This window comes from Perca fluviatilis, chromosome 5, assembly GCF_010015445.1.
Source record: "Perca fluviatilis chromosome 5, GENO_Pfluv_1.0, whole genome shotgun sequence".
Classification (NCBI taxonomy): Eukaryota; Metazoa; Chordata; class Actinopteri; order Perciformes; family Percidae; genus Perca; species Perca fluviatilis.
In genome coordinates this window covers 123,015-149,585 of record NC_053116.1, presented here as the reverse complement: position 1 = coordinate 149,585, position 26,571 = coordinate 123,015, and the positions used below count along the sequence as shown (strand labels likewise).

The window sequence follows — 26,571 nt, the reverse complement described above, 5'->3', positions numbered from 1 at the left end:
AGCCGCGCAGCAATGCCAGAGGATTCCAAGCAGCAAGCAATCTTGTCAAAAGATTCACACATCACAATACTTGTGCTGGAGCACATTCACGATGTTACAGCTCATGCCGGGAGAAATCACATGTTGGCAATACGCTCAAAGCGATTCTGGGGGTCTCCCGAGCAAACGGGGGCTATTAGAAGGTTTTTGTCCAGGTGCATCAGCTGTAAGAAACTACACGGAACGGCTGGTAGGCAACTCATGGCTGATCTACCAAGATGCAGAGTCCTGCCTGACAGTCCTCCATTCATAAGAGTCGGCGTTGACTACTTTGGTCCGTTTCTGGTGAAAAGAGGAATAAAGAGATACGGTGTCATCTTTACATGTCTTGCCATACGAGCCGTACATCTAGAAGTCGCATCTTCCCTTGACACTGATGCATGCCTCAATGCAATTAGAAGATTTATTGCAAGAAGAGGACAAGTCAAAGAGATGTACTCTGATAATGGAACTAACTTCAGGTCGGCTGACAGTGAGTTAAAGAAATCAATAAAAGAATGGAACACCAGCAAGATAAGAAAGAACTTGCAAGAAAAGGGAGTTCAGTGGCACTTTAATCCGCCAGCAGGTTCTCACCATGGAGGAAGCTGGGAGCGGCTGATCCGTTCAGTGAGAAAAATTCTGAACATCACAGTGAAGGAACAACTTTTGGATGAAGGTCTCCATACCTTGCTGTGTGAAGCTGAGGCCATCATAAACAGCAGGCCAATCACCCAGGTATCTTCGGATCTCAACGATTTGGAGGCCTTAATGCCCAACCACCTGTTGCTACTCAAGGTCAAGCCTGAGTTACCCCCTGGAGTGTTCAGCAAGGATGACCAGTACGCTAACCGCAGATGGAGGCAAGTCCAGTACCTCGCGGATGTCTTCTGGAAACGCTGGTGTAAAGAATATCTCATGCAGCTCCAAGAACGTCAACGATGGTCCACTCCTGGAAGAAATTTCTGTGTTGGTGATGTAGTGCTGATTGTGGATGATACATCGCCCAGAAATTCATGGCCACTTGGGAGAATTGTGGAGACTTTTCCTGACAAGAAAGGTTTCGTTCGTCAAGTGAAAGTCAAGACTAAGAGCAACGAGCTTTGTCGCCCTATAACAAAGCTATGTCTTCTTCAAGGATCTGAGGACAATGTATAAACTGTTCCAAAGGAAAGACCCTATTTCGGACAGGGCGAAGACCAAGAAGATTTCTTTAGTTAGTTAGCATGTAGGCTCCTTTAATTTAAGTTTTGATTAATTGTTTCAAGGACATTGATAACAATTAGGGGCTGGTAATGTAGTAGCCTAAATGCAGTTAACTGTGTTAAATGGTAATTTTCATTGTTCATTTATTTTGAGGAAATTGGGGGTAATATTTATAGTTAATATTTACAGTAATGCAAGTAATTGTTTAATCATTTAAAATGTTTGTGGATAATTTAGAATGCATTTATATTACATTGGTGATATTTTGGAAATATTGCATTGTTACTTTTAACCGTATACACCTTTAATTGCATAGAATACTCTCGCGAGAGTTGTGAGGTAAAGTAAAAAAAGGGGTTATCGGAGTGATCAGCCAGGCAAGGATAGAGTGGAGCCTCACAGTTTTTTGATCTTCTTTTTTCTATTTTCCCTTTTTTGCCGTTAATAATCACATTTATTTTCCGTACTATTGCTGTACTGATGTTTATGTTGCTAACCGAGTAAACGGATATGTTTTTTCTACGAGTGGTTCCGTGGATTTATTGATGTGGATTCGGACAAAGGGAGTGGACAAAGCGTCAAACTAGGGCTTTACTCAGTGGAAACCTACACTCTTGCTATGATTTGACACTATAAATAAAGTTGAATAGCAGCAGCAGTATTTGAGTTAATTTGTAATATATTTTAAGTAGTCTCTGTGAGATTGGTATACTTGGTTAAATGAATCCTCAACTAGTAGTGTCAGTAGTATTGTTTGACAGTGGGAGATAACCTCTATTCCTGCCAGGCTGCCAGAGAAGGGCCTGTCCAGCAGCCGCGGTTTGTAGGTGAGGACAGTGGTGCCTTTCAGGATGATGGCGTTGGTATCCAGACAAGACGAGTCCTCCACGACCACAAACTCTGTGCCTGAAGACACACACAGGCCAGATCATTAAGGTCCACATGCAGCACCACCTAATCAACTTACAACTTATTCTGCATAAGTTCAAAGTCTAGAAGAAGAACATTTACTGTCGGCCAACATTTTATTTTGTCAAGGGACAGCTCAACAGCATTTTTATATTTATGAAATATGCTAGACACAGTTGTATCAGTTGACAACAAATGACCCTCATTAATGAAAATGTAAATACTGACTAAACAAAACCTGTGAGCTCACTGGCTATTTAGGTCCTTTCTTCATTTTTAGTGGAAGATCATGTATGGGAGGACCCAGCCCATAGCTCCTGTTATGAGGTGTAACGGTTTCTATTTTCTATCAATAAACTGGTAGTGACGACGTATATACAGTAATGATAGAATGGTCCGTAGTTGATCCGTACAGGCTGTGACGGTTGGCTTTAGAAGAGCCTGCATGTGTACATTGCATATTCTTCATTCTCAGTGCGGGCTCACTCTTCTCTGACCTGTGACATTGATCTTGAGTTCAAGGCAGCGGTCCTGGGTGACCGGCACTGTGGACCTCTTGGTGACCACACCACTCTTGACTGTCTTTGGCATGACGGCCCCGGTGCTGCTGCTGGGACCTGAGTCTGTGCTGGTGTGACTGGGCCAGTGCTGACAAGGCTCAGCAGCGCCCGCCGCCTTCTCCCCTGGCAGCCGCAGGAAGTCTCGCACCAGCTGAAGCCAGTCAAAGATGAGAAAGACCCTCAGGTTGTTGAGGACCACTGTGAAGCAGGACGAGTCCCGGGTGGATCTGCAGGAACACACTGTGTGTTACTACCTAACACCAGCTAAAAGCTCCATTTCTACTTCTGGTTGGACAATTGTCCAGTGATACCTGTAATGCAGTTCCAGCTGCAGTGACGCCCGGTTAGTGCCAGTTTTGGAGGGCTGCAGGATGCAGTCAAAGACATTGCGCCTCGCCCCATCAACTCCAGCAGAGCTTGTATTGGGCCCGGTGCAGCGAGTGTCGTATGCCAGCAGGGAGTGAGACACCAAGTTGACAGACTTGGATCCATTGGAGAAACTCTCAAAGAGCAGCTTGGATTTCATGAAGTCAAACCTGTGCAAGAGAAATACAAACCAAATATTAAAAAGGCATCATTGGTAACTCTACTGTAAATAAAGTTCTCAATACGACTGTCAACCATGACAAAACACAGCAACCCAGTCTACAACCAGTCCATGAAAGCTATCTTCAGTACACATTTCTGAGCACACCCCCCACATCCAGCAGCAATGCTGACTGTGCTTAGAGCTGTAATGCGAAAATTACATTTAAGCATAATTCCTTATATTTTTATGTTTCATTTGTACTTTAATTCCCTCACAAATGCTGAAAGAGTTTGTCTGAACAGATAGGGGCTACAAGGTCATCTCTAGTTTTCTCATGCCAGTTTAGCTGTAACTGGGGGGGATGACAGTCGTACAGGGAGGAGGAGGTGAGATGTCTCCAAGATGTCTCTTGTATTTTCTTGATTGTCTTCATGTGTATCAGATTGCATGTAAACATTGTAGCGTCATACTAAGCCAAGTGCGTGTGTGCTGTCACTCTGAAGATGCATATAAGCCTGGTGTTCTGTTCAGTCATTTCAGAAACTGACTCCACACTGGGCTGCGGCCTTTTGTGAAATCATGTTGATCCTATTTGCAAATATATCTTTTTTAATAAAATACAAAAACCCAACTTGGTTTTAGTCTCAGTCTGTCTTATTTGTTTCAATTTACTAAACTCTGAAAATTCCCCCCCCTGCTGCAAAGGAAACTTCCACAACAGAGCTCAAACACATTTGACTCCATCAACGAGAGCAGTGAAACAGATTCTTAAAGAGCCCCTATTAAGCTTTTTGGGATTTATCCCATCTTTTAGTTATATAGTTGTTTGTGTATGTAATAGATGTATAAAGTACAAAAATACAAAAAAACATTTCACTCCAAATGGAGCTTTCTCTCCCACAGATGATTGTAGATTGAAGAAAACTTGACCACATTCCTGTTTGAAATTCCTCACTTAGTGATGTCACTGCAGAGTTTCCTCTATGTTGATTGGCAAGTGGCGGTCCGCCACGGTCAGATTCCTCCCGCCACGGTATCAAAAATGTACAAAAAGCCGTCTATCAGCAGTGATTGTTAGAGAGCACGTCGGAGAATAGCGCAGACATGCGCTTCACAACGCGAGTGGGCACGCGTGCCACTCGGAGAAAAGGGAGAAAGAAAAAAGAGACAGGCTGTCCGGAGGACCCGGTTGAGATGGCACGTGTGCATCCTTGAGAACTGTAAGTCATATAACTTATATTGTCAGTTCATTTAAGCCTGTATTAGTCTATAGTTCTTGCACATTTTTAGTTTCACCTTCACCTGCTATCTAAAAACCGCGAAAGTCAGAGCAGTCAATATGACCCTGAATGGCCAAAATAGGTAAAAGTGATTGAATTTTCTTTGCCTTTTGTGTAATGTATATAAAAACAACTTTAAATGAAAATACAGACTTGTTTAGGAAAAGTCAGGTACCAGCAGGACTGTATTTTTTTATTTAGCAAAGTTATTACACATATAAATTTCAAAATGGTCAAAATGACCGTCCTGGCCGTACTAGTGTTAAGGAACAGGCCACATGGGGGACCATCTAGCAGCATGTATGCTACTCAGCATTAATGGGCCAACTCTTTCTGAATTCCCCTATAACCGAGCCTTGGAATTATTTTTCCAAAATCCAAGAAAAATCAAATGCACACTGCAAGGCTGCCAACTTTGCCACTGAGGCAAAGATGCAATTAGTTTCATTATGAATGGTTTCATACTATAGCCTACTTTGGGTTTTGGTTTCCCTATGAAGAATTTCTTGTAAAATTCATTTTGTAGACAGTTCCTCAAAAATACAGTTCAATCAAAACGAAATGAAAATATGCCTCATTGTGTGTGTCATGACCGAAAGAACGAGATCCAGGGTACAAGCGGCTGAAATGGGTTTCCTCAGGAGGGTGGCTGGCGTCTCCCTTAGAGATAGGGTGAGAAGCTCAGTCATCCGTGAGGAGCTCGGAGTAGAGCCGCTGCTCCTTCGCGTCGAAAGGAGCCAGCTGAGGTGCATGGTTCGGGCATCTGGTAAGGATGCCCCCTGGGCGCCTCCCTAGGGAGGTGTTCCAGGCATGTCCAGCTGGGAGGAGGCCTCGGGGAAGACCCAGGACTAGGTGGAGGGATTATATCTCCAACCTGGCCTGGGAACGCCTTGGGATCCCCCAGTCAGAGCTGGTTAATGTGGCTCGGGAAAGGGAAGTTTGGGGTGCCCTGCTGGAGCTGCTCCCCCCGCGACCCGACACCGGATAAGCGGAAGAAGATGGATCGATGGATGGATGTGTGTGAATAGAGGTGAAAAAATATATTGTGTTGCAGCGAAGTGTCAGTTCCGTTTAATACGGAAAACATTTGCCAGCAGGGCGCGGTACTGGGAGGGGGGTGGGTTCCGACAGATCTGCCTCCACTGCTAAAAAAAATCCTAAACGAAACACTGCACTGATTGAGAATGCCTGCCCATTGCACAGCCCACCCAGTGGCTTGTGCTTGTGGCCAAGCTCAGACATAGTGTTTCAGGCAGAGGAGCTGCAGCAACGGGCAGTAGAAGAAACATCATATGTTTCCTGAACATCAACGCATGTAAACCTATTGTAGTAGACCCCAAGAGATATTCCAAATGACACTGAAAAGGAGTATGACAGGGGCTCTTTCAGCTCATCTGGCTCAAACACAGAGTGGGAAACTGTGAAATGGTTGGTGCCTTCACACTGTGTGCCATGATACAGGCCTAAGACCTGGTGAATGTGTTGTTGTGTGAGGCTTTGAGGTCATTCATATTATTTCCGTATGATTCTGGATTTTATTTGTATTTAATAGAAATGCTATGCTGGCATCTGAACTTCTGTGAGAGAAGTCAGCGTGAGAGACGATTATCTTTGTGTGACCTGAGAAGTTTCCACAGTACATTGCATGTATATTTCATATATTTGGGGAAAAAGGCAAATCTAAATTAAATCTATATAGGGCTGTAAGAAGTAGAGTAGGTATGATTGTTGGTTTCGCCGTTCTGCTCCGGTGTAAAAGCTTAAACCGGTTTGATTTGATGCAATCCGGCGTTTGTCATTATGACACAAATTAAAAAGTAGCCAACATCCAAGACCTGTGCCGACAGCCTCAAGGCCCTAATTCCAATTCACATTGCATTAGTAAAAAGCAATATGACAATGTGATTAACATGGTAATATGTTTGTTTAAAGGAGGCACTACTGTCCTACAGACCATGAAGGATATCCCAGTAGAGGTGGGAGCTTCTGTTTGTTTACTAGAAATTTAATTTGTGTTTTTGGGGTGACGAAATGAGACATGAAAACACAAAAATGTGCTAATGTCACAATACTTTGGGTTTGAATCCGCTGAAAAACTGACATAGTCCTGCTGACTGTGGTGGCGCTTTACTCTGCTACCTTTTCTTCTTATTTAGTGTTAACTAGCATAAAGGTGCATTAGCACCATCATGTAGACTGGAGGGGACTCTCCCAAGTGAGTCAAGTGCAACATAAAATTGGGTATACCGGTCCAGTCTGGTGTTTGGCTTTAATATCAAAGCGGGGCCCACCCTTGTAAAAAGAAAGAAAAAAGGCCCACCTTGCTAATGAGCGTTTCTGTTCAGTGGGTGTGGGACTGTCCAAGAGCTCCAGACTGACATCCATCATGTCCACAAGGAAGGACAAGTTGGTATAGACATCTCCACTTAACACAGTCTGAACAGAGACAAAACAGCACTTCATCAACAAAGACATACATGGGACTACTTGGAACAATGACATCATAATCTTGACAAAATGATCATTAAAAGAGACAGAGAGTGTCCTCAGAAATAACTATAAAAAGTGTAGACATGTTGCATAGGCTGCAGTAAACGATTCTCTCACATAGGTGCTGGGATCCTGCAGGTTGTAGGGCCGCAGAAAGTCTTCCACAGGCTCCCCCAGGTTGTTCTCCAGCAGCCCTCTGATCAGCTGGTAGTGCTCCAGGTCCAGAGAGCAGAGAACTGACGACAGGCTGCCGTGGATGGACATGTCAGGTACTGCATGGCTCAGCTCCCTGACAACATGAACCAACACATTATGAGTATGGTCCTACACTGACACTGCTGTCTCAAAGTAAACCAAGCCAAGTCTCTAGGGAACAACTGCTCTCTATAAGCCAGCTCCAATACACATGGAAAAGACTTGCCACAGTGTAAAACAGGAGGCATAATGCTGACATACTAAAGCTCTGTGCCAAGCAGTGGGACGCTGAAGACTCCACACTAGAGCCAAATGATGCTAATAAATACTGGACTACAGCTGGTAGAAACGAGAACTCCAACAGGCTGCTGATGTTAGTCTATTTCAGCTGCATGTATAACAAGCAGTGGTGGAGGAAGTACTGAATGACTGCAGAGTTACTGGTGGTACCTAGAGTCTCTAAAAGTAGAATGGGAGCCAGAGCCTTCAGTTATCAGGCTCCTCTCCTATGGAACCAGCTCCCGATCTGGGTTCGGGGGGCAGAAACTGTCACCTCATTCAAGAATGAACTTAAAACTCTCCTATTTGATAAAGCTTATAGTTAGGGAGTGAGGAGTTGCAGTGTTCACCTAACTGGCCCAACTGCTTCTCTTCATAATTGTTAGATTAATAATACATAACAAAGTAGAGGGAGGCAGGCCAGCCAAGCCAGATCCGGCAGGGGGAGAGTTCTAAGCCCGAAAAAGCTACCTCTCCTTATGACCTGTCTCTCTTAGTTACCTGTTATAGTTACGCTGTTATAGTCCTAGACTGCCGGGGGACTTCCTTCCTTTGACACACTGAGCTGCTCTCTCCTCTCCCTTTCTATTACTGTTTCTATTACTGTTACTATTACTATTACTATTACTATTTGTGTGCAGCCCGTCCCAGAAATGCTTGTTACTAATCCTAGCTTCTGGGGAGTTTACTCCCCGGAGTCCTTATGCTTTTTTTTCCCCCAGCGTATTTCCTTGGAGAACGTTGGCACCAAGACCCTGGTTGCAGCTGTCGCCGTGGTCCTGCTGCACTCCCTGCTGAGCTCAGCGATGCCCTGCAATGTCATGCTGCGTCCTGCTGAACCCTGCAGCTTCCCGCTACATCCAGTCACTGTTCCATTATTAATGTGACTACTATCGCCACTGTTCATCACACCCCCAACCGTCTCGTCAGACACCGCCCACCAAGAGCCTGGGTCTGTCCGAGGTTTCTTCCCAAGAGGGAGTTTTTCCTCGCCACTGTCGCACTGCTTGCTCTTGAGGGAATTACTGGAATTGTTGGGGCTTTGTAAATTATAGAGTGTGGTCTAGACCTACTCTATCTGTAAAGTGTCTCGAGATAACTTATGTTATGATTTGATACTATAAATAAAATTGAATTGAATTGAATTGAATCTCAGTATTATTAAAAGTAAAAGTACTTGCATAACAATTTATTCTCTTAATGTCTATATTCAAATAATACAAAAAAAACAACAAACAGTATAGGTTGTGGCATTCTAATTAAGTTAGTTTTAGGTTAATGTAATTGTGCTTACCATCTGTGGCCCAGTTTACATTCTGACTTACAATTCTGGTTATCTATGGTGATCTGCATGAAGCTCAACTTTGCATTATTTCCCACGGGACAGTGAATGCTGCACACATTTATCTAGCGAGAACACACAGGCTTGGACAACAAGTACGTGGCTTCACAGCTGAGGAGGACCGGGAGTGTTTTTAAGATAAATATACGGGTTGTATATTAACCCTATGTAAACGGATATTCACATATGACCGAGCAGAGTATCGGGAGCAGCAGCAGTAACGGGAGCGGTACGCATCTGGTCAATAAATGCTATTGAAGGGCGGGTCTTGGTGTGGCCATAGTGGGATTCGAAATATCGCGAGCGGCACCAGGAGCTGGACAGACTGCCGCCGGTGCAGGAGCCGCTGCTGAAGGCTTCCCTGCAGACTGCAAACGTGATACTGTCAGGAAGATGTTTTGGCAGGGGGGAAAACTGATCAGAAAATGTAACGAAAATGTAACGGAACGTTGCAGAAATGTAGTGGAGTAGAAAGTATAGATAATTGCTGCAAAATGTAACGACATAAAAGTCAAAAGTATGCACAAATGATTGTACTTAAGTAAAGTACAGATACATGAAAAATGTACTGAAGTACAGTAATGAAGTATTTGTACTTCGTTACATTCCACCACTGATAAGAAGGCAACTATTTGATATCGTGTAAGCCATAACAAATTAATTGGCCAATAGTACGACAAAAAGGTGCATTGTTGCAAGAAAGTCTTTCTCCCCATAGTGGTCAAAATGACTTGATGCAGCTTTATCTATGCTAAGGAAAAATATGGGTGGTGTTTTTTTTTTTAAGATTATTTTTTGGGGCTTTTCCCTTTATTATAGTGACAGTGGATATACATGAAAGGGGGAGAGAGATGGGGGATGACACGCAGCAAAGGGCAGCAGGTCGGATTCGAACCCGGGCCGCTGCAGGTGTTTGGCTCAGCCAAAATGGAGCGAATGCTCCCACTGGGTGAGCTAGAGGCCACCCTGAAACTCCACTTGTATTTTGAAGCATTAAGGAGTAACACATGTTTTAAGAAAATTGAATAAAAGTTTTCCATTTATTAAGCATAGTGTTTCAAACTCTACTCATCAGTTTTTGGGAAATAAGCTGTACAGCAGGAGTCACCAATTACATTAAACCTTCAGCCCGTGTTTCTCAGCATTGTCATGTGACAGGTGCAGTGGAGATGCAAGCCTATATGTTTTGTTTGTTTGAGAATTATTTTAATGCATTTAAATAGGTATGATCAAGTGTTTTGGCCCTGAATACGTATCCGACACATTAAAACAACAGTTTCGAGCTACTCAGTTTGATTTTTCACTCTGTTGGAGTGGTGGAATCTGCGATTGATCAGAGGTGGTACATAGTGGAGCTACTTCCCTCACAAATGATCTTTGGCTGAGTACAGACCTGATAACAGCCAAGTTTAACTTTGGCCTTTTTTTCCAGTTACTCACGGAATTCACGTGAATTAGTGTCAGCAGATATGACCTGACGCCAGCAGTCAGTTCCTAATAAAAATCAGGAGCTGCAACTTTAATGTTTTGTTCACTGCTCTTTGATAATAACAAGGTTTAGCAAATCTATGTATATTGCCAACCTCAAACTCGGGAGTCATTGGCACCGGTGTGCCTAAATAATGTTTACATTCAGACACTTTTCACTCTCATAAGCAGTGAAAATGCTGCACTTTCATTTAGGAGAGCAGTGCTGCAGGCTGAGGTGTCCAAACTAAGTAGGGATTTCATTGGCTTAATTTTAGCCGATACAGATGTGCCGAGATTACACTGCGAACATATGGTAGTGTAAATAAGTGCCTGATCGTGCGCCTGGCCTTTCACACTGGACGCGTATTTCTACGTGCCGGTCACAAAGCGATCCTTCTCTCTTTCTCTCTCTCTCTCTCTCTCTCTCTCTCTGATAGATAGAGACGGGATGAGTGGGGAAAACTGTGGTAATTCTAGCCTATATGTGGCTGTGTGTCACTCTCTCTGTCCGTCCGTCGGTCTCTCTCTCCATTTGCCTGATCGCGTGTCTCGCTGTGAGAAGTCAACACAGCCAAAATCACCATAAAGCTGGCTGTTTTATTTTGAAATGTGTTCTTTTGTAAAGTATCCGGCTGCACTGTGGTCTTCCTGTATGTGATTACCTGCCTAGCTTGACACATACGCTTACGCGGGCATACACAGATGATACGTGTGTGGCCGTACAGATTGGATAACATGGGCGCTGAAATAAAAATAGCGGAGCTAGGCTGCTATACGTGACGCTTACACCTGCGGTGTGTTTCTGGTGTCAGCCTCAATACCAATCTTTAGGACTGGCTCAGGACATTCAAGAACGCTTGATTGATTGCTTGTTTTGCAAATGCAGATGCGTAACCATCGGTAGGCAGGGTAAGCGGTTCTTACGGGCCCGGACCAACCAGGGGCCCGCATCACTGGAAGATATTGTTTGACAGCCGGGGCCCCCCTATCGCATTTCATTACTCGCGACAGCAGTCTCACGTGCAGCCACTGACCAAGCTGGAGTGAGAACGGGTCAAATTAATTACCTTGTTTCTGTTATGAAGACGAGATGTGTGCGACTCGAACATAGCCAGGATAGGAAATGAACTAACAATGTAAAGATCAACAAGCCACTAACAGTGACATATATGTTCATATTTGATAAATTTAATAAATTATAATTTTTTTGTCTTAAATCCACCAGCCATTTTCATATTATACCAACATTTGCAGCATCCTGAGCCTTTTTTGTAAGGTTCCTAGGACATCTCAGCCCAGAGTAATTAATTAATAGTAATAATTATTATTCTCCCCAAAACAAGTTTCCTTTCTATTTTTAAAGAACTATACAAAAAAATTTCAACTTTTTTTTGCAACTGTCACTGTCTTCTGCAACTTCAATGCAACAAACATACAAAAGACATTGCAACTTTTATCGCAATGTTTTACAAAAGCTCCCGTGAAATCAGGCATTTTGGGCCGCAACAATCTCAAAAAAGGCCGCGAAATCCTGGCTGCCCTTGTGTGTTTTTTTCATGTGTTATGGTGTGCATTCACCAGCGTTTTTGTTGTTGTTGTTGTTGTGGTGTGCATAGGATACTATTGATTTTGTCAGTCATCTCATCTCTTATATGCTGTGTCTCTATGATCCTATCCTGTCCTATTCATGATAGCCTACTTGAGGACATTGCACCGTCATCACGTGCTGTAGTAGGTGGGTCCGCCTTTATAATCCTGCATAGGGGCCCAGTGTTGGCTCGTTACGCCACTGGGCAAATGTAATCATTTCCATTATTAAATAAAGACTAATGGAGTTCCAGAGGCTCATTGTTACTCATTTGATAGGTTATTCACACAGGATAGAAAGAGGCCTGCCCTATGGTTGGAAGAAAGTACTGTTGATGTTGGAGGCTTTGGCCCACAAGCCACTATTGGCTGACTGTTGTACAGTATAAGGTGGAAGTCAAATGTTTATTAAAGTATATTCTTTAGACAGAGATACCAGTATGACAACAATAAAAACAATTAGATGGACAAGTAGAGACCATAGCCCTCAATAATTAGATTAATTGTAAAAAAGGCCATAACTTTTGCCACCAATAAAACTAAAAGCAGGGCGTACTTGTCCAGGTTGCGTTCCACTTTAAGCTTGAGGCGGCAGCAGTCTTTTAGCAGGTTGTCTCCGGTGCGACGGACAGAGTAGGAAGGAAAGATGAGGTCTGAGGATTCGGGAGGATTACCACAGGGCAGACGCTCTGCAGCAAATATATCCATCTCCTGCAGATCCAGGGCAATGCAGTCCAGCAGGCACACATGCTCTTCTAATGGGAAAAACACACAGAGTGGCACAAACAGCTATTTAGCTATTAACAGCTACTTTAAAATACTTTTTTAGTGTCTCAGCTCTACCTCCCACATTAAGGACTTGCACGGATGCACTGTGTGGCTCTTTCAAACTACACAGCGATGCTAACCTAAGCTGTGATGTTCATCCACCTCAGAGGCCCTCGCTGTGTCTGGGGCCTGGGGCCTGCCGAGGGTAAACCCTGTGGAGGAGGAGGAACTGGAGGGGGGGCTCTTAGGCTTCTGCTCACTACTCCTCCCTGATGCACTCCGCAAACGCTTCTTTTTCAAGAGAGAAGAAAGAGGTGAGACATTGCACATTAAATCCAGTTAGCAATATGATAATTACATAATCACAAAAGCACATACTTAATTTTTAAAGAGGCCAAAGAGCACAACATAGACACAATGCATTTAACCAAGTTTTTATAAATACTAATGATTCTGTTTCTATGCCTTGTTTTACAATTGGAAAAACATTAACAATCCTCATTATTAACTTCTAAATAGTAGAGGACAGTGCTAAAACTCAGGGCTCGGGTTGTGCCAATGATCAGTGTAAGAGAACAGGTGGTTTTGTCCTGTCAACGTACCTGCTGTTCACTAAAGGTGATAGCTCACTGAAATCCTCTAAGAAATAACTGAATGACATTATGCCATTACCTTCTGAGCCAGAAGAAAACAGTTCAACACAGCAGGGAGCTAGTCTTTTCTACCGTTTGTAACTTAAATAATTAAGTCTACCTTTTTACAAAAAAGTATTCAAGCTATTATTTGTGAACATTTTTAATCCAGTGGGTCAAACACTGGGACATTCTCAATGACAGCAAAGTAAAAATCAAATGTGATTTTTTTTTTTTTTTCAGTATCAAAAAAATACACCAACTTTTGCCAGTAAGTTCTCTGATCACTGTATTTAGTGCATGACTTCAACAGAGATTAACACTGATTAAACCAAGATGCAAGTACAGGCCAGTTGATGTTGACAGTTAGGAGAAACAAATCATAAAGTGCAGGGCTCCAGACTGTGACCAAATGGTCGCATTCTGTGACAGATTTTTGAGACAGTTGAAGTATTTTTTACAACTCGCACATATGCGACCTACAAATTTGACCACATTTTAATTTCATGTTGAAAAACGAGAGAGTTGGCCAATGTGTGTGAGAGCGGGAGGGTCCGGTGAGTGATTAGTTAACAGTGTATGGCGAGTGGATTGTGCCACGGATAACCTACTGAATGAGACGGTCATGTGACTCTAACGTGTGGATATACTACATCGTCGTTGATAAGTACGCCACCACACGTACGCGTGACTGAGATGTTCATGTTTGCCATGCTCAGCTTCATTTTCAGCCGTAACGTTATTTCCGATTCTGGGTTGAGAGCAACAAAAAGCCGGACACAAATTCCCTTGTGCTTACAATTACTTGGCCAATAAAGCTGATTCTGATAAAATCCTGGTCTCTCGCCTGGAGTCCCTATCAAATCCATTCAAATATCCTCACGGTTTGGCAGCGACGGGGAGAGTAGCCTGCTCCTTCTCCTGGTAATCCCTTAAATGGCACAATCCATGCATCAAAAACAGTGTGGGTAATGTTATCTCCACTTGTGTCTGTCACTTTCGTAGTCACAATCATTGTCCGTAAAAGTCAACCATGGCGAAAAATGTTGTACAGCGCTGTTGTTACCATGTTTCTGTAAAAATCATGGTGTTACAGTCCATTATATGAGTGGTGATCCGCAGCCGAAGTTCATTCATTTTGTTTAGTTAAGACTGTACATTGGCAAGGAAAATGCTGCATGGTCAGGGATTCTACTTTTTAAGACCCTTTAAAGACCATTATGAATGAAATTTAAGACCTATATGACAACATATAAAAAAAAACTAAAAAAGTCAGATGTCACATTTTTGGCCTTTTTCAGTACCAAAATTACCAATATTCTGCTTCTGCTCACAACTGCCTAACTGGGCTACCACACTGGACCACCACTCTCCCCCCTATCAACTTTCCAGCCTCCAACAGTTGAAGAAATCACAAAACTTATCACTAAGTCCAAGAACTTCTCCTGTTTGCTTGATCCCATCCCTACCACCCTGGTTTAAACCTGTCTTTCCGCAATCTCACCCATCATAAGGTCCATAATTAACTCCTCCCTATCTACTGCCACAGCTTCTGTCACCCCAATTCTTAAGAAACCAGGTTCTGATCCTAACGACCCAAATAACTACCGCCCCATCTCCAACTTCCCATTAAATAAACTTCTGGAACTGTAGCAACTCAACTTCAAGCACCCCTTCAAAATAATAATCTTTACGAACCATTTCAGTCTGGTTTTCACCACAATCGCAGCACTGAAACGGCCTTGGTAAAAATCACAAATGATCTCCTACTTGCAGCTGACAACGGCCTTCTATTCATCCTGATCCTCTTCGACCTTACCGCAGCCTTTGACACCATCTCCCACACAATTCTTCTGGAATGTCTGGCTGCCATTGGGATCAATAACAATGCACTAGTTGGATAAGGTCATATCTACACAACAGAAAACAGTTCATTTAGGGGAAAACATTTTACATCAAAAACCGCCACAGGACCCATGGTGTTCCTCAGGGTTAAGTGCTGGGACCCCTGCTTTTCATTGTCTACATTCTACCTCTTGGCAACATTCTCCCTAATTTTGGGATCAATATTCACTGTTACGCCAAGATACACAACTCTACCTCTCCACAAAACCAAACACTTCTCTTCCCTTACCTCTCCACAAAACCAAACGCCTCTCTTGCCCCTGCTGCCCTTACCTCCTGTCTACAAGCTATCAGCAACTGGATGTCAATACATTTTCTCAAACGCAATGGAAATAATATAAAAGCGAGGTTCTTCTCATTGGTTCAAAGTCCACACTCTCCAAAACCCAACTGTTCACCATATCAGTTGACGTCTCTCTGATTCCCACCTCCTCCCAAGTCAAAAGTCTTGGAATCACTCTAGAGAGTAAACTTTCCTTTGGCCCCCACATCAGCAATATCCCTCTGCTTGCTTTTAATGTTTTATAAAGTGTCCTTGGGTGTCTTGAAAGGCGGCGGCAAATAAAATGAATTATTATTATTATTATTATTATTATTATTATTATTATTGTCTTAACAAAGACTCTAGGTTGTCAATAAAATATCTCAAGCATACATGCTAAGGGGCCTCCAGGTTCCTGCGGGGCGATGTCATTCAACGAGGAGCTTCTCCACTTCTTGTATTCCCTTGACATCAACAGTGTTTGGGTAATTACCTTCACTGCCAGAGGGGGGGGGCACAAAACTTCTGCACACCAGTTTTATGTTTATCAGTTATGAAGACACTTATGTTAAGCTTGTTAGTGTTATATGTGGTGTAAATGTGTGATGTTGTATGTTTTGTTTTTTTAGTCTTTCTTGTCTTAGTTGTTGGTGCATGAATTTTATATGATGTAGATTGTATATGTTGAGAAATCTAAATAAAACCTTAAAAATTAAGTCATACAACCACAGTCAAGGAACTTGGAAAGTTGGTGTATTTCTTTGGACAATACATGCAACACATGTAGCAGAAAGCTCAGTCTAACACATACCCAACCCCAAACAGAAAAACTGCAAACCAGTGCTGGACAATATTTTGTTAAAACTAAAGCAATGTAACACCAAATTATTTGAAACTGTATCACCAGAGGTTCTGAAATAGAGGATCATTTATCCTTAACCCAAACCAAATGCTCTCACACATTTCACAACTGCTTCTAAGGGCAGCTAAGAGTGACACTGTTTTGTCTATGTTCAAGAACACATTGACATAACTGTCATCTGTCAGCTGCCTGTAGTGTGTTATAGGGATAGTTTCTGGTACTGCAAAACTTGGTGTAGGATGAAATTGAAAGGTAAAACTGTTGTGACAACCCTTTTCCACACCAAAGCAAAAGCATGCCATTGTACCTTGTAATGGGATGGATCCTTGTAGGAATTTGCATGCAGTATAAAATTCTTCACAGAAAAACACAAGATGCATATGAAAGACCAATACAACATTTACCTAGTGTACCTCTTTCCAAAAACTCTTATCTCCTGTTCTTCACACAAGACTGACTGCTTCATGTGATTGTTGATGATAAGACACAAGCCTGGAAGTGGCTTAAAATGTCAATTTGGTCACAGCCTTAAACCCAAACTAGTAAAATAAAAAATCTTATTTACAGTTAGCTGGTTCATGACCATCTCTTTATAAGTTGAACTCCATATTAAAAGGTCCAATATGTAATATATGCACTGTATTTAATCAAAAAAGTAATACCCATATTAAATTATAGAGTACTCAAGTTAGTTAAATGAGACAGCCGGTGAAGGGATCCCGACTGGTGCTAACGCCGCCATGCTAACACATGGTAACTGCTAACGTTACCAGAGAACTAGACAAGCAGGCCACAGCTGTTTACAACCACCGTGACGAACATGTGACGGAAACCGCAAGTTTGACTTCCTCATAATGGAATCATGCTATTTCACTTTGGCAAAAGAAACCTGTAGCCTGAAGTGTTGGATTGGGACAAAGCTTACATTCTCTACAGGTTTCCCTGCAATGTATGTAACATTATGTTCTGGAATATTCTTGCGGCTAACGTTACTATCGCCAGCTTCAAGGTTGTGATAAGATGATTCCCACTTTGTTACAAACTGGCATGCAACCATAATGTGTAATGACGAGTGTATAGACAAGCTGTATCACGGGGTCTGGAAAGTAGTAATACCGGAAATCTCCCCCCTGCCAAAATTCTTTCCCCACTTCTGTTCAGTGGATTTGTAAAATATGTGCCCTGGGTACAAACTACTGCGAGGCCGGGGTCTTTTTAGCGGCTGTTGCAGTGACGTTAAGCCGAGAAAGTGTGGCTGTCAGTCATGCACAAAGCTCCGCGATGTCGTGGCCTTTTTAGCAGCTGATGTTGTTAAGTTTAGTTGATAAAAAGTGACTGTCAATCGGGTACAGAGCTCCACGAGAGCACAGGCTTTTATAACCGTCAACATAGCAGCCCCTAAATACTCCGCTGCACTGTGGAGTAATGTCGGGCAATGCAAGACTAGCTTCTAGTTAACATTGACATTGTGGGACGTTGGGTTTAGTGCAACCTGGCAACCCCCTTGAAATTCGACGCTGGGGAGGAGATGCCCGGGAGGTGGCTCTCTCCAGTATTTTAAATTTGGACTGCAGTAACTATTTTAAATGCTAGCTGTCAGTATTACATATTACACCTTTAAATCATTTTCACTTCCTTCATTAGACATTTTTTTGACATAATCATGACTGCTGTTGAACACTAAAATGTATTCACTGTTGAATTATAACTATAAAATGTACACAGTTGAATTAAAACGATTAATTTATTTCAGTTAAATTTAAAACATCTGAGTCAAAATAATAAATCATAGGTACATTTTTCAAGTGAGATTGAAAAGTTCTTTTAAGGTTTTTCATAAAATTTGAACTCAAAACACCTTAAAATATATTACAAAAACATAATATAAAACCATGGCTATCAAAATTATTTTCTAGTATTATAGTATCCAATTAGTATGATTTTATGAAAATGATTGCTAAATTTATGCAAGATAAGTATAATGTGTTAATCCTACAAATCTACTGTACATATTAGTTATGAGCAGTTTACCGTTATAAGGGTTAGATGGTTGTTGGTGGGTACAATAATACATCATTAATGAGGACAATATATATTGCAGAACAGGTCTCCACTGGTGCAACTGCTGAGATGTCAGGTTGCATTATCCCTCCGAGGGGAATTATTACACCTTTCACTGGCTTAACTCAGAGTGGGGAGGGTGAACGTGCAGCTACAGTATTTCTCCCTCTCAGCGGGATTAATCACGGTGACACAGTGTCAGCTGCTGTGTGTTCTACCTGCGTATTCTACAAACGAGCCAGCAATGGTGCGTTCACGGACCAGGGCAGCTGTGGCTCAGTGGTAGAGCGTTCGCCTGCCAATCAGAACATTGGTGGTTTGATCCCATGTCGAAGTGTCCTTGGGCAAGACACTGAACCCCGAGTTGAGATTTACACTCCAATGTGCACAGGTGGCACCTTGTACTGCAGCCTCGGCCACAGTGTACGAATGTGTGTCAATGGTTCCTGTACTATGTTAAAGAGCTTTGAATAGTTGTTAAGACTAGAACAGCGCTTTAAAAATACAGTCCATTTACATTTACAGACACCATCATCAGCTCGGCCCTTTCCGTGTCGGCCCCCCCATGGGCCATTTATCAAAGGTTTTGCGGTGGAGAGGGAAGATCAATTTGTTAGCTACCGCAACGCAGTTGGGGAGTGGCGGAGCATATGCGCATTACCAGAGTGGATAGACAGGACGCTACGACTGGGTTTTTCGCTCCAGTTCTGCAGCACGCCTCCTCCTCCTCCTCCAATCATAAGCATCAAGGAGGTAATCCTATGACCTGCTACAGAAGCTGGCAGAGGGTGGGCGGAGAAGGGTTTTTATTTCTGACCCATTTTGGATCTTTGCATATTGAACTGATGTAATTATCGCAAAACATTCCATATGCTAACCATCAGGCAGTTCTATCTCTGAGGGCTCTCAACGTTCTTGGACTGGAGAACAGGGGCGCCGAGCTCATATCAAGGGGCGGGCCCCTGCCAGATGAGTGGATGTTTTACCCTGAGGTGGTAAGGCAGATTTGGACTCATTTTGGGCCCCTGCCAGATGAGTGGATGCTTTACCCCGAGGTGGTAAGGCAGATTTGGACTCATTTCGGGAAGGTGGAGGTAGATTTGTTAGCCAACCTGGCATAACACCCACTGCCCGCTGTGCTTCTCCCTAACGCTTCGAGAAGATCCGCCGCCTTTACATCGCTCTGCCTCTTTCCTCCCCTGTGAGAGGGTGAGACAGGTCATCCTGAAGGAAATGACTCAAATGATAGCGGACCAACCCTGGAACATTCCCCAGTTGTTGGGGGCTCTGTCTCAGGAGGCGGGGGCGATAGGCGTGCTGCCAACTCAAGCCAACCTCTTCAGGCCTGGCTCCTGAGAGGGACAGGCTGAGGAGGGCTGGACAGGCTGAGCATACTAACCAGGCGGCAAGGGCAGCATCCACTAATTAATCCACAAATTAAGTTATATTATTCAATATAATAATTATTTTTTATATTCTTTAACTACTTTTGATAGGCTTATTTGTAATGCATTTTAAGGTGTTGCAATATTGTCACCCAAAATTAACAAATCAATCATTTAACTGAGTTTGGGGAATCAATTTAACTAGATAAGAATTAGCAGGTTAATTTGAGGTAGCTAAAATAAGAATTAACAGGATAATTTAAATTGAAATGACACTTAAGAGCATAATTTTATATTAGTTAAGCCACATTTTAATAATAGGGCCCTGGACTAAATCTCGTCTGATACTAGGTAGGATAGCTAACAAGCATAATACCACAAATGTTGGACTGTTTCTTTAAAAACATTACATTTACACAAAATCACAGACAATTAGAAACGTTGACATGGTATAGTTATGGTACCACACTTTACTCTAAACCATCAGGCAATGCTGTATTCATTGAGCATTTCAGATCAGATTCACATAATGAGGCCAGTTACTAAAATAAGATGATGAAAAATCATCAGTGCAGGATTTCAACTGCTTTTCAGTGAGCCTGCTATGTGGTTGGTAGTATCAAAAACCAAGTGGCATGATGTAATCATGAATGTGAGGCACTTGGGTAATACCATTCAATGCATAAATGAATACAGTAAATTAGACAAAAGGAAGAGAAAAGACGGCCAGGGCGTATTGCATGGGTAGATGAACGGGCAGCGTGACTCACCAGAGAAGGGAAAAAGGCATGTGCCATGGTGAGTTTCTCTACCTTGTCTCGGAGGGAAAAAGTCCCATGAGCCCCAGCTGGCAAGAAGCAGTTCTGCACCCTCAGCTGGCCGAGGTTGGCCACAATAACCCTTGGCGAGCGCGAGCTCTCTGGGATGAGAATAACTGGAGCACCGGCCTCAATATCCAACAGAACCCTGGAAGCCCGCTGAGGATGATCCCGCACCTGCAGGGAGAACCAGGAGACAAAGAGCAGAGAGAAATAGGAACATGTTTTGAAAGAGAGGGGAAAGGGACAAGAGAAGGTAGAGAGAAAAGACAGAGTAAAGAGTAGGGAAAAATTCAATATACCCTCTTAATTTACATCTCATTCTGTGATGCTCTTCACCTTCAAATTTTTTTAATCAATTTAACTGAGAATTCACATCAGCTTCAGTTCTTGGTCCTATTTCTAGAAAACGGCTAACATAAAGAGACACAGCGCCGGTCCAGTATGTGACTCTATCGTGGTTAAGAGCCCCAAATGGCATTACTTACAGCCTGGCCCTCCATTGCAGCTCTCTGCCTGCCAAGGACATCCTGTAGCTGGGTGAAATGTTGGATGAAGGCCACCACCTCAGCCTGGAAGCGCTGGGTGTGAACGTACTGCACTGAGGCCATTTGCAAGGACACCTTGATGTCACATTCCCGCTCCAGGTGAGGATCAGGCTGGCCGTACCTGAAAGGACCAGGATAGAAAGGTGACTTAAAGAAAGACTTCTTCCAAGCTATTAAGTTTCATGCAGAATAATTCTATGTTGTGATATTTACTTATGGATGTTGAAAATAAGTGCTTCCCCCCCTCGTGTGGTAAAGCGCTCTCGATAGAGATCACCATGTGGGGTAAGGTCACTCAGGGACAAACTTCCTAAACTGCCTTGTAATGCCAGGTTGCCATCTAAATTATAAGACACAATGTGGTAACATTAAACAGATTATTTTCACAAGTCAACCTATTTAAGTCAAAGACAATTGTGTTGTGTGGGGGGTTGGTTTTTTCTAAGCACGGTACATTTTTTCATACACACCCAACATTTCCAGATGAGCAGATAATTTTGACACACTTGCTCTGGCAAGCTCGTTGAGTTTCTTGTTCAGTACAAGAGACAAAGAATGAACCTAAATATGAAAACATGGACAGGTTTAGACATGAAATATTCATTTCAGAAACTTTTAAAGCCACACCAATTAAGGCAGAGGGACACTAGCAATTAGAATGTTAGTCGTCACCACACTAGATGTTGTACTGCCATGCAATAATCAGCTGACAATGATATACAATAGCTCTGTGATGTAAAGCAGCTACAGTAACTTTTATAATGTTGATTAATCTATTGATTATTTTGTCATAATTCCACTGAGTAATGCCAACACGGAGTATTTGTTCTATATTTTGATTGTGAGATATTTCTGAAAAGTGTCAACTACTGTGGTGCTGGAGGAAAAGTCAGTAGCTATCATCCTCTGGCAACATACTGTAAATGCCTGTACAAAATGTAATGACAATTCATTAAATAATTAAATAACATTAATCAATGTGTTCGATGGACAGATGAACCATTACCGTCCCTAGAGCAATGCAGCTTGTGTGGCTTAAACATAGAAATAACACTATTTTTTCAGACAGTATCTGCAACATTTGTTCCTACTGTACATGAACTTGTATCCTTTGGACAGCCCAGCCATTACAACAAGATGCACAGAGTCCAGTGGCCTACCTTTAGGTCGACTTTAGTGTTGACGGCCTCTGTTGTCTCCTCCTCACTGATGTCTGGCTCATACAGAGGATTTCCTGGCTCAGGTTGAGGTGACATAGGGAGCCCCTTCACTGCATGATTATTCGCTGTGGAGCCAATACTAAAGAAGTCCAGGATAACCACCCAGGTCTGCAGTGTGATCAAAATGTCCAAGCAGTTAAAGTCAACATCGATGCTTCGTCCCACTCTGCCATAGCGTGTTTTGAACTCTGGGTGGTTCTGGTCCACCAGCAGCACATTGATATGAACTAAAGAGTCATCAAAGTCTGGGCTTGGCTGTGGGGACGGTGTATGGTGGGTAGGAGAGGGAGGTGGAGTGCTGGGACAGTCCGGGTCCCTCTTGGATTTGCGACTGCTAGCTGAAGGGGTGCTGGGATGCCTCTGGTAGAGCTGGAAGACATTCTGGGCTTCTTCTATGTGTGCAGGCAGTGAGCGGGGCATGTCTGGGTACAGGGCATTGGATGATGATGGACAGCTTTGGGAAAGGTACTCCTTTGGACTGAAGGTGGAGGGCTTGGGAGCTCCGCGAGACACCATCAAATGTTTGTACTTAGACTCAGGGTTCGGCTCCAGGAGGTCCTCCATTAGTAGCGAGCGCAGAGCCAGCTGGACTGATAGTAGATGAGGGTGGTCTTTGGTAAAGTCTCCCTCAAGATCTTGGAAGCGCAGACTGACCAAGCCCTGGGATCCCTGGGTCAGGTCAGCACTGAGCTGGACCTGCAATTCTGCCACGTGTAAGGTGATTTTTAGCTGAGTGAATGAGGTGTCAAGAGCAGGTTTGTGCAAGTTCAGAGGCAAAGGAGAGGAAAGCGATGAGTGGGTAAAGCTGATATAGGGAGGGTCCCTTGCAAACAGCCCTCCCTGGGGGTCAGGAAAGCGGTGAGGTCTGGTGGAAGAAGGAGTTGGTGGAGGGGGTGTGGGCGGTTGACTGGGTGTGACACGTTGCTCCTCAATCAGGGACAGATTGTCCAATGTCTGGAGGACCTGTTCATATACAGGCTTGCAAAGGAACACCTATAACCAGTGTCAAATATTTTTACAATTAATTACCAGTCAGTAACCTCAAATCAAAAGTTTCATGTAAAGGCTCTGCACACCCACACAGATGTCACGTATTCTGGCTGATTCCCCCTCTGCTCAACTAGAGGATGGGTAGAGCTATGCTGAATTACACGAGGTCACCAAACTCCATGCATTAAGAATGATATAGGTGTAATGTGTCCTTCCCTTAATAAGTGATAAGATGAGGTGTAATGAGCCAAATTAATTATAATTAGCAGTGTAAGTTTACCATGGGTGTGCAGGGCCTTTAAAAACGTTGACCAATTCTGTTCTAAGTCAGTTTTAAAAAAGGCTGCTACATTTGGCCAGGCCTTTGTCTGAAACAGGCTTATATAAGAGACAGGTCTTTATTCCCAATGTTTCCACAGTCAATGTTACACAATTGTCAGACAATAGCGTTCATATCCACTGGAATTATTATACCTGCTATTAACAGAAGTCGTGTCATACTCACACTATGTACAGTTGTGGCCAAAAGTTTACATACAGTTGTAAAGAACATGGATGTTTGAGTTACCAATAATTAATACATCTCCTATTTTTCTGTGATGGAATCATTGGAGCACATACTTCTTAGTCACAAAAATCAGTCATGAAATTTCGGTCTTTTTTTACTTTATTACAGGTCTTCTGAAAATGTGACCAAATCTACTGGGTCAAAAATATACATACAGCAATGTTAATATTTGGTTGAATGTCGCTTGGCCATTTTCACCTTGATTAAGCACTTTTGGTAGCCATCCACAAGCTTCTGGTTGAATCTTTGACAGATTTCGTGCAGTTCAGCTAAATGTGTTGGCTTTATGACACAGTCTTGTTTCTTCAGCATAGTCCACATGTTCTCAATAGGGTGCAAAACAGCCCCAGAGCATAATACTACCACCACGCATCACGGTAGGTATGGTGTTCTTGGGGTTAAAGGCCTCACCTTTTCTCCTCCAAACATACTTCTGGTCATTGTGGCCAAATAGCTTGATTTTTGTTTTAATCTGACAACAGAACTTTCTTCCAGAAGGCCTTGTCTTTGTCCACGTGATCAGCAGCAAACTTCAGTCGAGCCTTCAGGTGCTGCTTCTGGAGCAAGGGCTTCCTTCTTGCACGGCAGCCTCTCAGCCCATGGCGATGTAAAACACGCTTAACTGTGGATAGTGACACCTGTGTTCCAGCAGCTTCTAATTCATTGCAGACCTGCTTTTTGGTGGTTCTAGGTCGACTCCTGACCATTCTGACCAATTTTCTCTCCAAAGCAGTTGATAGCTTGCGTGATATTCCTGATCGTGATCGTGGCAGTGACACAACTGTGCCATGCACTTTATAATTACAAACAATTGTTTGCACAGTGGTTCTTTGGACCTGTAGCTGCTTTGAAATGGCTCCAAGTGACTTTCCTGACTTGTTCAAGTCAATGATCCGCCTCTTTAGATCCGTGCTGAGCTCCTTAGACTTGTCCATCATTACGTTTGTGGTTGAGTCTAATGAATGTTTAAAACGAGCCCTATTTAAATGGGCTCAGAGATGTCACCAGCTGTAGTCAATCATAATCACTAATGAGAAGTTAAAGAGGTCATTTCACAAAGCAAATTTGATTGATATAACTTTCTACATCACCACAATTGATCGTTGAGGTTGCTGTATGTATATTTTTGACCAAGTAGATTGTCACATTTTCAGAAGACCCATAATATAGTCAAAAGAGACCCACATTTCAACACAGTTTTTTGTGACACAGAAGTATGTGCTCCAATGATTCCATCACAGAAAAATAGGAGTTGTATTAATTATTGGAAACTCAAACTGCCATGACATACATGTTCTTTACAATTGTATGTTAACTTTTGTAGCTCTAAATGTATCATTTAACTCATAGTATTTGTTCTACTTTATAATTTTATTCAGTGTAAACTTAAATGAAACTCAACCCTTCCTGCATAGATCACATTAAAAACCTCCCAGTAGATTAATGGAAGTAATCTCTTTCATGGTAGCTTTTGTGAAACATCTGCAAGAACTGTTGATTTTCATAAAAGTTAATTTAACAGTGATGGCAAGAATGGTAAAGTAGGTTGGAATTCATGAGTGAATGTAAACAGTATTTAGAGTAGCAGAGCAGTAGAGTGGTGAGAGAATGACATAACTCTTGATGCGTATTAATGCTGTTGTTTACTAATTTTACCTGTGAGGTAATAGAGCTAAACTGATTCCCTTTCTATATTTTTTACTAGGGATGTCACGAGAACCGGTACTTCCATACCAAAATTCTGAAAACGTAACGGTGCTCGTTTTTCTACAATACCGGGGGATGCCATTCTTCCGGACCTAACGGGGGCAGTATACGCTTACAAGTGCTCTAGTCTGCCGCTAAATGCTGGAGAACGCCTACCAGCACAAAAAAACAGAGCACCTCATCTATGTGTACGGTGCACACTGACGGCTTGACAGCAGTCAGCCTCGTAGCTACGATAGCTAACATGACGGACATTAGCTTACTTTAGCACTTGTTTTAGCGGACCTCTATAACATTAGTTAAGTTAACTTTAACCAGCCCGGTTCTATGTGAAAGAACAACAAGGGCAGAGACTACAGACTAACTAAACATGCTTGCTGTTTGGGAGTTCCGGGTGAACTCATGGAAGACGTTACTGTACGCTGGCTGTGTGGTGTCAGGCTTCAGAGCAGCGGGCTATGGGTCCAGAGGACTGCGATTTTCTCCAGATTACATGTAACTCATACTCTCCAAACCCCCTCCACTCTTGGTACGTGACATACCTATTTTTTTATTTTATTTTTTTTTTTTTACAAGGAACTGTCTTTGGAACTGCTCTTTCTATATTCAAGTTGGCAACAATGCAAATGCTGCTAGTATTTGAGACCTGGACATTATTTGAATACCGGCTTGTATTGAAATATTTCCAGTATTGATATGTATACCTGAACAGGGTTGACGAATTTGCCCTCAATTTTCAGTAACCCTTTGCTCTTGCACGGGTCTTCTGTGGTGAGGAAGGTAAACTGGGTGTCTTCATCAACGGGAACTTTTTCCAGCGTGAACTGTATAGTGGTGTCTTTCAATATATGGAAAGCTGATGAAGAAAGAAAAAAATGTGTGAGCTTGTGTCACAAGCTGCTTATAAAATGTATGTTTGCATTATTTGCATTACCAAGCACATAGAATCTAGCATTTGGAATACAACTATCCTTAAAATA

At 42.7% G+C, this 26,571-nt stretch overlaps 1 protein-coding gene across 7 annotated transcripts in view; it reads right to left on the bottom strand.

Moving 5' to 3' along the window:
* Positions 1-26,571, bottom strand: part of vps13d (vacuolar protein sorting 13 homolog D) — a 134,988-nt gene that overhangs the window by 60,152 nt on the left and 48,265 nt on the right. For 4 of the 7 annotated variants that reach the window (XM_039801938.1, XM_039801940.1, XM_039801941.1 and 1 more), the window contains exons 20-32: positions 26,296-26,447; positions 22,267-23,319; positions 21,577-21,667; positions 21,320-21,446; positions 21,047-21,227; positions 20,511-20,735; positions 12,774-12,924; positions 12,422-12,620; positions 7,110-7,281; positions 6,823-6,938; positions 3,005-3,229; positions 2,631-2,920; positions 1,997-2,130 (exon numbers count right to left, since the gene is read on the bottom strand). In XM_039801938.1, the coding sequence (XP_039657872.1) occupies positions 1,997-2,130; positions 2,631-2,920; positions 3,005-3,229; positions 6,823-6,938; positions 7,110-7,281; positions 12,422-12,620; positions 12,774-12,924; positions 20,511-20,735; positions 21,047-21,227; positions 21,320-21,446; positions 21,577-21,667; positions 22,267-23,319; positions 26,296-26,447 (3,116 nt within the window). The remainder of the gene's footprint in view (positions 1-1,996; positions 2,131-2,630; positions 2,921-3,004; positions 3,230-6,822; positions 6,939-7,109; positions 7,282-12,421; positions 12,621-12,773; positions 12,925-20,510; positions 20,736-21,046; positions 21,228-21,319; positions 21,447-21,576; positions 21,668-22,266; positions 23,320-26,295; positions 26,448-26,571) is intronic. The other 3 variants (XM_039801939.1, XM_039801944.1, XM_039801943.1) reach the window with 3 other exon arrangements.